At 42.7% G+C, this 10,594-nt stretch overlaps 1 protein-coding gene across 1 annotated transcript; it reads left to right on the plus strand.

Annotated features, from left to right (window-relative positions):
- Positions 1 to 538: 538 nt before the first annotated feature.
- Positions 539 to 9,721, plus strand: LOC129383094 (uncharacterized). Its single transcript, XM_055067371.1, has 5 exons — positions 539 to 666; positions 2,937 to 3,079; positions 4,042 to 4,110; positions 5,168 to 5,248; positions 7,561 to 9,721. Exons 2-5 carry the CDS (start codon positions 3,031 to 3,033, stop codon positions 7,671 to 7,673), a joined length of 312 nt encoding a protein of 103 aa, XP_054923346.1. The 5' UTR covers positions 539 to 666; positions 2,937 to 3,030; the 3' UTR covers positions 7,674 to 9,721.
- Positions 9,722 to 10,594: the final 873 nt, after the last annotated feature.

Genomic DNA, 10,594 nt, shown 5'->3' on the forward strand with positions numbered 1-10,594 from the left:
TTATTCCTACTCACACTCACAAGCACTCATTCACGTTCACATTTACCTGTATTCGTACTCACAGGCGCTCATACACGTTCACTATCCCCTCCACACTCTAAAAACTAGGAAGGGTATCGCAGGAGTGAAGCTGCCGGTTCACTCTTCAAAGCGTCGTTCTACTCTCGCAAAATGTCGAGGAGAGTGAAATGCATTGTTCACTCTGTCACCAAGGAGAGAGTGAAATGTGCTTTTCACTCTCCCCTTCAGAGAGAGAGAGTGAAAAGACTCTTGCGACAATAGAAAAGAGAGACTCTTGCGGCAATAGAAAACAAAACGTAGCGTAATCTTCTGCTTCAACTGTAGGTGGCTGGCCCCGAACATGGCAATGTATCATTCATGCACGCTGAGCAAAGAACACATCGTTTTGCTTCTAAGAGAACAGGCCGCCGCAGTTCAAAGGAACGCGTAGCGAGCGCTCTACTTTTTCACTCGGAGTGGCTCCACCGCGCGCGCGCGCGCTCAAGATCGCGGAACAACACAGCACCAGAGAAGGGTGACCGTCCGCCGAGCAGCACAGCAGCAGCAAAGGCCAGCCAAGGGACATCGTATGTCAGCTATCTCGCGTCGCCACGAAAACACGACAGTCGTTCGTCATGCCTTGGATATAACAACAAATCCTCCACGGTAAGTGAATTCTAACTTAGGTGCACATTCTCCGTATATGTCATGCTATCGCCAGGAAGTCGTCGCTGCGCTTAGCCGACGCGATTGACAAAGGACTAGGCATACGCGCCGTGTCTCTCGATGTCAATCGAAAAAGCCAGTCGTCGCGATAACTGCATGTGATTTTATCACTTTGTCGTTGTCCGTAAGAGCTTTAAAGATCGCAAACGCTGCCAGAACTATGGTATGTTCAATAAGACGCCAGGCGAGATGACGCTTAAAATGGTTCGCTCACCAGCCTGTGATTCCGAGCCTATGCGGAGCGTGATTAGCGTCCGTTTTGTGTGTTTGAATTTATTCAGTTTGGCAGTATACTGTGTACGGAACGCTGTTGAACTAAGGAATCACATAACAGAAGGCGTCATTTTGCTGGCAGCATGCTTTTTTATATAAATAAACCGCGCGCTTGACGGTGTCTTGCGCAGCGGGAATCTGCGACCACTGAAGTTACGTGCAGCACCAGTGCTAGTTAGAAACTTTGCCGCAGGCATTCAGGTGCATGCTGCAAGAGGTCAGTTGGGCGCGTTATCTTGAACTTACTGAAAACGCATGAGGAATCCATGTTTTATGCTGAAAAAAGTATAAACCCCATATAAGCGATCTTGCGCGCGGCAGCTACAAGCGACGCGATGGAGATGGCTGTCGCGTTCGCTCGTCGCCCTACAAGTCATACTCCGTGCGAGCGACGATTTTGAGCGACGCCTCCCCGGTGTTGTCGGCATGAGGGCTGCAGTCACGCGTGACGCGTGCTTTAGTAATTTACGTTGATGTATTTTACTATAAGAAGTAGCATAAAATATTTCCGGAGGTCTTGCAGTACGTTCTTATCCTTGCACGTATAAAAATTGAATCATTTGCTCGTTCCGCGCGACAATCGGTAGTATTTGAGCGATGTATGTACATCCAGTTCCGGCTTCGCGCTATTGGCTAGTCGCTCATAGCACTTCTGGGCGACGAGCGACGATTTCTAGATTTCCAGAACCGAGCCATCTGTTCAAGCGACGGCCCGTTTTGTCGCTCGAAGCCGTCGCTCGTCGCCGTCGCGCACTAAATCGCTCTCACAGTGTTTATCCCTAAGACTGAACTGTTTTTGCTCATGTTGAAATGGTGTGATTATAGGTCTGGTTTTGTCTCCTGTTGCAGTTTTCGTGCACGGTGCGAAACTGAAAGGATGCTTATGTCTACGAACTCGGTGAATTGTCGAGCAGCTAGTTACGCATCGGCATCGAATATAACGGCTGCTGTGTGGAATTACAATTGCAGGGGCGCTTTGCATACGCTTATTGTTTTGGACATGCCTGTGCATTTGCTAATATGAGTTGGCGTGTCAGAGTTATGTCATATGAACAGCTAAATCAGCCTTCCTCTGGGGGTTACAAGCGTAATGTGTGCATTTTGCTATAGCGTGGCAGATCAAGATGTGTTTATCGCTTGAATATTTTTAGTAGAGAAATAAAATATCAAAATGAAATGTTGCTTTAATTCCGTGTTACCAGTCTGTCGTACACAGAACAATAGGTTGGTGTAATAAACTAATAACTGCGGTTTAACTGCAACTTTTACATGCCTACAAGAATCTAAAATGCTAGATTTCAAACTGCAGCAGTAGTCGGGTCTGTCAAAAATGAACTCCACTGCGCACCTCATGCATGAAAATAAGTTCATGCCTTTTAGTAGGCTTAGATGCAGGCCGCAGTGAACTTGTTAGTATTGAAATGTGGGTAAGCTTGCCATAACAAGCCTTGTTGCCCTTTTTTATAGGCACATCCATATATCCATTGAGCTGAAGGACAACATTTTCATCCCTACTGAGCATCATGTTTGCAGCTATAATCCTCAAATTATGGCTTCAGCAGTGGCACAACCAGGGATGGTGCGGGGGGGGGGGGGCACACTGGGCACGTGCTTAGGATGTGTCACAAGTGGTGTTTGCGATACACCAGACTCATGACAGACCTATGACGTCTGAAAATGACCAATATTCTATTCATTAGCAGGAGTATTCTAACATTCATGAAAAACAAGGATGAACTGTGGTTTATTTGTTTTTTTGCTTAAATCTAAAAATTGAAGTTAGTTTAGCAGTTGACTGTTGCAGTCATTTGGATGTTTTGCATGCATTTCACTAGGAAGACTAAGAGCTAAGACTTTTTTATTGCCATGGCCTTGACTGTCTTGATGTTGTTTTGCACCATGCCCTTGTGTTGACTTTTGCATACGATATTTTTCAGGCACCCGCTTTATATAACGCAAGAAGGCAGCTGCAAGGACACGAGGATGTGAAAGAGCCAGTGCAGCGCGACTTCACGTAGTGCAGAGGAGCCAATGCCAAAAAATCAAAATACATTGGCATGTTATTTGGACAAGAAAACTAGTATGTGGGTATATTGGGTGTACCATTTGACCAAATGTCAACAAAATCAAGATACAGTATGTTACACGAAGATGAAAATTCTCACGTGCTCCAGGCAGTCATCTTAACATGGTATACTTATGTAATGTCTCTGATTGGAAATTCAAATCAAGTATGCTCTCTGGAGACAAACACATAGCAGCAAGTGTCATTGAAAAGTTAAAAATGTGTTTTAAGAAAGCTGATTAGTTCTGAGAAGTGACTGCGTTTTGTCTTGCCTCTCAACAGATATATCCATGTGATAAAAAAATAGTGGTACAATGAAATTGCATATTTGCTTAGCGACATGATACATACTTGCAATGAGCACGGTGCCTGTGTTTACTATAAAAAGCAACAGCCCATGCTTGGTTAGGTTAGGCCCACTACAACATGCAGGCATGGGTGATTGGCGCTTTTTTTATTTCTGTGTCGTGAGGTTTATTGACGTGCATATAGGTGCAGTGGCACGCAGTATGGCTAGTACAAAAAAGAGGGGGGGGGGGGGCAGATATATGTAGCTCACTGTACACGACACAGGGCAAAGGAAATCCGTGTTCAGCAACTATGTTAAATGCCATGTACGTAAATTTTACAACGCTACTCGTTCGAAGTGCGCACAGGTGCATATTGAAGAAAAGTTTCCAGGGTAGATAATTCGTAATTTACACTAATTTTGCTCTAACCACGAGACAAATAATTTGAATATACTGCACGGAAAAACCTAGAGTGAATTAAATTGTGTGTCAGCTTCGTGTGTATACATATAGTCTTTCCTATGCATTAGGTTTTTTGCGTAATGCATTAACAGTTTACAGCCTATCTTAGATGTGTACTCTGTTTACATTACAGTTGTTTATTAGTTTACTCGTTTGTTTTGCGACTGATGAAATGCCGGCATATATATATTTTCAACATTTGACATAACCCTGTATGTTTTGCAGGGACAACCCAGGACGTGCATTTCTCAGCACCCAGTCAACTGCCAAAAGTGACTCAAACACAGGCCACCAGTAAGTGGACATCAGTTGCAATTTCACATTATGCAGTTGGCGGCTGCCTTGTACGGAGGCTTTTTTTTTTTTAATGAGATGGTGATGTCGTTCTAAAGTACATTTTGACCACAAAGGTGCGATCATGTCTCACAGAGGCATATATGGTTGCTATTCTCTGCGAGGGACGTGCTCTCGTGTTCGTGAAGCATTTGTGTTTGGCAGTATTGTCGCCCAATGAGTCGGATATAAACACTAACTCGCCACTGCCGGCAAGTAGTTGCGAGAAACGCATTATGACTCTGTAAAGTTATTTCATTAATTCGAAGGAAAGTTTTGCAGCAGGAAAAAAGGTTGCTATTCCAGGTAAACATGTCTTTTTCTCACAGGTTATTTAGCCAAACTGTGGATGCATGAAATTCGTGACTTATGAATAGGTTTTAATTTATTCTTTAGTAATGCTTCTAAAAGAGACTAGAAATAGCATGTGACTACCTCTGCAATCAGCAGACCATACATTTACAGTCATAAGTGGCAGTTCCATGCAGTCTCGCACTTTATATAGCCTTTCCTTTCAGCAACATTGGAACTGGTGGCTGCGTTTTCAGAAGGAGAAGTGCACTTGACACTGTATATGTATGTGGGAATTCGGTTTTCTTTGTATGTCTCGGCTCACTGACAAACAGTGCAAAAATCTGTTGTACCATGAGCCTGACGACGCCTTCTGCTGCTAGAAATGTGGCACTTCGTATTTTATAGTACTGCATGACATTTAAATCAAAGCTACCACATAAAATGATCAAGAAAACTAACCGCTGTTATAGCTGTTTTCCTCAAAGAACGCTTGTCCTTTATGGGCTGTGTTAATCTGAGCTCTCCACCGATGTATCAGTAGTATTATCCCTTAGTGAGTGAGAGATTGGGGGCAATTAATCGTGTTAGTGTTTAAGTGGTGTCCTAATTATGTGCATTTGTTCCAACAAAGTTGTCTAGATTACTTTATTGTATAGTGTAAAGCTTATGAAACCATCAGCAACTACTGAGTTGCTAACACGCATATGGATTTGTCACTATACAGGTGGAACTCGGCTGTACCACTGCAGTGCTGCGGAAATTGCCTTCACCAGCGGCTTTGCAACAGCTGTTTCGCAGCATGTCGGTATGTGTTAATTTGTAATTATGTTGGGATGGGCTAGTATTATGGACCACTGCTACTCTGTATTGTGACAGATCCATATGATAAGGGATGTAATGGGCACAGCGAAAACCTTTGAATTTTTTACTATGGTACATAAACAGGCTCTCCTTTTTGTCACTGGAGCAGGAGAGAAGGGCATGCAGGCACTCCTGAATGTACATATATTTCAAAACATGAGAGAGACATACACACACACACACAATTAAACTAAAGGCAGGGACGTTCCATCTTTCATCTTGAATTGAATTGTGCAGCGCAAAAATACAACACAGACCACAGAGAAGCACACATGTTAACAGGTTTGATACACACGTTAGTTCAACAGATTTGATACTTCAAGTGTGCTATTTTACACAAGGGGGAAGGGAAAGGGGAGAAAATCTGAAAAAAAAAGTGGAGTGGAAAAAAAGGAATCGTGCCAAAAAGCATGAGAAGCATCGCGCAGCCAGGATCACCAGCAGGACATCTAAAAAGCACTCTGATAAAATTACATACAGGACAACCTTACGTATAGTTTGTTTCAATCAACTCAGATCACATGCAGCCATTACTGCAATCAAGTTGTTTCCTTATGTCATATGAGGGAATGATGTGGGCCCAAAAAACTGTTTAGAGCTGAAAGATTATGTTCCATTCTAGCCTCATTGCCTGCTTTTTTGTCATATTGTTATCAACTGCTTATGTTAGGGACAAAAAGTAAGAGTACGAACTGTTTCCCGATTCGGCATTCCACACAACATGTCTTTGTGACTATATGTACATGCAGATGATCCATAGTTGAAAAATATTCAGTACAGTAGAATCTCATTACAAGATGCACTTGGTTGTAAGAGACATCTGAAAATGGTTTGGTTGGTTTTCCAATGTTTGCCACGTTAACAATACTGTATACAAGAGACACCTTTGTTACTAAGGATGACTTTTTAAGTATTCACTACTTCGAAGGGACACAACCCAGACACATTCACTTTGTGCACCTTGTGTGCTCCGAAGGGCGTAAAGATCACGCAATCCTTACACAAGTCAATCGCGCATGTCTCTTTTAGCATGAACCAGAAAAGGACGGCAACGAGGACAGTGCAGGGCAGAAAGTGTCGGCAGTTGAAGCTGACGAGCGTCTTAAGCGCACCTCAAAGGTACTGCGAGCAACAAGGCTTGCAAAGTGAAGTGTTTAACTTCCAGAAGTTGGGAAGGAAGCTAACACAATCTACAGTCACTAAAAAGATGTGAATGTCTTCTTTAAAGGGCCCCTAAACCACCGAGGTTGAAATTTAGTTGCGGTGTTGCAGTTCTACACAATAAGGCAATGAACAGGTAGCCACGAGAATTTTTCGAAACGGTGCAGCAATAGTGGAGCTACGTGTGTTTGATTATCGAAAAGTAGTCCCCATTCATTTTACTCTTTCATCTGGTACACGCCATATGGACAGTATCGTCTTTTCCTTGCCTAGTACACCTCCAAATGTTACGGGACAGGAGAACACCAACGAGCTCTGTTGCTGCCGCGCTGGCCCGTCGTCCTGCGAGGGGTGGCGCTAATACAACGGAACTGTATGGTGACTCGTGTTGAAGAGCCTCATAGGGAGACCCTTCTGTTGGCGTTTCTGTTCTTTGCCCCCATTGGCTGCCCACAATGGCATCGCGCGCAACGCGACGAGGAAGAAGGAGTGTGTGTATTTGCTTGCAGGCCTTGCCGGCAGTCGTACACTTTCGTTCGACCAATCGGCAGCACCGGAAACTGGTGACATCATCAGAGACAGCCTGGTGACGTCAGGATAAACTGGGGGGTGCAGGATAGGTCCAGAGAGGCGCACGAGCTCATTTTCTTCATATTGTGGTGCTCCGGCAGTGCTACGCACTCTGGCATTTGGCTTTGCCATCACAATCGACGTTCTGATTTCGATACGTGTGTTTACTTGAAATGTTCAAAAAATGTCGAGAAGTGGTTTAGCGGCCCTTTAAACCACCCTGAGCATTTATTCCTTCAGATATATCAAAACATACTTTAGTGATGATGCATAATAAAGTGATCTAGTCTGGCTCCTCAGTGTCTCAAAATTTTTGGTTTCGAGAGACATGTTTCCCGTGCCTCTTGAATATCTTCTGATGAGGCTTTACTGTAATATACACAAACAATTGTGTAACTCCTCCTGCAAGTATTATTCATTAAGCCCGGTCACTTATGTGGAAAGCTTGTGGTTAAGTCTTGATGTCCGTACTTTTTAGAGCTATGTTTATTAATTCATGCTGTTCTTATTGGTTCTTCGATGCAGGAGACAATGCCTACGAAATTATTGGCCCTGATCATGAGAGCCCTCAAGGGGCAAACAACATCTCTGTTGCAGAAGTGAGCCCGATACCACTTGGAAGTTACCATGACAGATGACACGGCAGCAATAGATACAGAGACTGCCATGTCTGCGGCAGCTGCAACAGTGTACGAGGCAAGCAGCAGCGCGTCAGCATCAGCAGCACTGTCAGAAGGAACCACACCAGGCCTGGTAGAGCAACATGTGTGCTATCACTGACTTTTTTTGTAGTGGATACAACTCATTTGCTCAACATACAAAAGCTTTTCACCACGACTGGGAGCCAGTGTTATTGTGCAGCAAGTGCAAGACTAAGTTAGGTGTTATAACACAGTACAAGCATCACTCTAATATATGCAAATGCAAACATATTACAGTTGTTGCCTCCCCAGCCAGCCCACATAGTGACAACAATGTGGAACTAATGGTGGGACACACCTCTCCCCCATTACAAGATAGTAGAGACTGTCAGTGTTGTTGCTAGATTGACTGGTCTTTGTAGGCAACTAGAAGGACAACACAGGTGTCATAAGATTGTTGTTGATGTTGTTGTTGAAGAGGTAAAAAAGAAGTTTGATGCAGCTGAAGTGCCAACTGATATTGAGCAAATCAAAAGCAACCACCTGAGAAAGCAACACTATTGAAATTTGGGTATCTATGTGCCGCCAACTCTGGTAAGAATGGCATAGGACAGAAGTGTGATGAAAATCACACAGACACTGCTGTTGCATCACTGGCCGCAGTGAGCAGCGACTTGTAGGGCAAGAGAGTCAACTGAAAGTAACATTATGATATAGTGTCATGCTCCCATGTGACCACTTTTCAAGTTATTTTGCAAGATACAGCTCAACCTCCAGAAACGAGACTGCAACTTGTCTGTAAAAAAGCTTTAACAAAAAATTATTCATAACACTATTAACATAGCAGTATCTTTTTTTTGTGTCGGTTCGAGGTTCCCGGCTGTCCATTAATGCAAAAATTGAGGAAAAAAAGAACATGTGTCGTAGTTACACCTTTTTAACAAGTACGAGGGGGACAGAACTTTTCTAGTCATGCATCTTCATCATACTATCAAGTTTTTAAATGCCTTTTATAATTATTATTACCAGTTATATCTGAGTGCATTGTATGCATGTAGCAGGTGTAAAATCAGGTCAGTTGGATCAGATGCCTTATCTGCAAGCGAGCCCTATATTCAAGAAATTTGAATTAAAATAGTTACGTTAGAGACGCAGTCTTTCAGCACTTTATTGCCTGTGGTTTAAGCATTGCTAAATACTTTTGTGGGTGGCAATTTCAACCGGCACAGCACTGCGCTTTGCCACAGTCACATTTGTCTTCAAAGCGGTGTTTACCATTTGTGTTGATCTGTTTGTGTATGCATAGAGCAAGTTTTTAATTTATATTTTTCTGCATTGTGCTTGCACTAAGCTTGTATAAGGCAGTTACAAAATGTGCGTCACTATAACGAACTGTTCTGTTGAGCTTACACTTGCAAATAATCGTGTTCAGATGGCCGCACTTCTATGCGGGTGCACTGCTAGCTTTGTGTATGTTCTCATGTTTGTATAAAGCTTATATAAGCTAGTTAGAAAATGTATGTCACTAAGCATTGTGATATTCTTTAAAGAACTGCTTGGTTGGTTTTACACTTGTGAATTAGTATTGAGGCGGTGGTATTCCCATGTATGCCCACTGCTAGCTTTCTGTGTCCTCACGTGTTTGTATTAAGTTTCTACAAGGGAGTTACAGCATGTACGTCACTAAGCGCTGTGATATTTTTTAAAGAACTGCTTTGTTGGTTTTACACCTGTGAGTAATAGTACTCGGGTGGCACTAGTCATGTGTAGGTACACAGGGACCATTTGTATACATTATGCTCATGTAAAGCAGTTACAAAGTGTATGTCACTAATTACTGTGATATTTGTTGAATTGCTGTGATGGTTTTACACATGTGAATAATAGTGGTCAGGACACAGTACTTGCGGTGTATAGTTGAATTTATACACTGCCAAGACATGGGCTGTATACGTACCAAGAGAAATGTATGTCATTATATTGTTGTGATTATTACTGTTTGGATTTTATTAAACTGTAATAAAATTGTTTCTTGTATCTATTGAGGTATGGCAATTTGTCATGCAACCAAACTGAGGACCTGCACTTGTGCATACAAATAAACAGCTAATTTAAGAGTATACTGCTCATATTCTGCTAAACCAGTTTAACAAATATTGTACTACAATGCTGGAAAAATGACAGAGCTGACTCGGATGTACAGAAAAAGTTCTGCACTGGCTGAAGGACTGCCCCACACTGGAGTTCGTAATGTTGCGTTTATTGGAGAACAGAAAGTGCACTTCTATTAAAAATGCGACAGTCGGTGCAGAAACATAAGGCAGACGAGCAGATGTGGCACATTTTTTTCAGGGCCCTCCATGCCTACTACTGCATTTCTAGTCTTCCTGTGCTCTGCGTATAAGCCCCTGTTCAGCCAAGGTTTTTACTCCATGACAGTTGTTCTACTGGGTTCGTAGCCATATTGAAGAAAAAAATTCAATGGTTTTAAAGGACTTTCGAGGCCCCGACACAGTAACTTCAAGGACCTCGTGCAATGTGTGTAGTAGTTTGGACAGGCAATAACTGGTTCAAGAACACCGTTAACTTTAATGCAAACAAAAGAAAACAAAACAAATCGCATTTCAGTGATTTCAAACATTTGAAAGACTGCTAATTTGCCTTTCACCGCCCGCCACTAAACGCACACAAGGAAGCATTTCAAGAAAGCGCTCAGTTTTTCTGCAATAGCACAATTAACTACTTCGACCTGCAACATTTGCAGTTTTTGAATACTGTTTGGTTTGACAGTGTATGTGATGTCATCTGTTGCCTCAGCTTCTTTCACCATCATATAAGCAATAGTCATTTCTAATTTCTTTTTATTGTGTCTGTCGCTCTCAATTTACTTTTCACGGCTTCTCTTCGAATGCCTCAAC

This window comes from Dermacentor andersoni, chromosome 3 (assembly GCF_023375885.2).
Source record: "Dermacentor andersoni chromosome 3, qqDerAnde1_hic_scaffold, whole genome shotgun sequence".
Lineage (NCBI taxonomy): Eukaryota > Metazoa > Arthropoda > Arachnida > Ixodida > Ixodidae > Dermacentor > Dermacentor andersoni.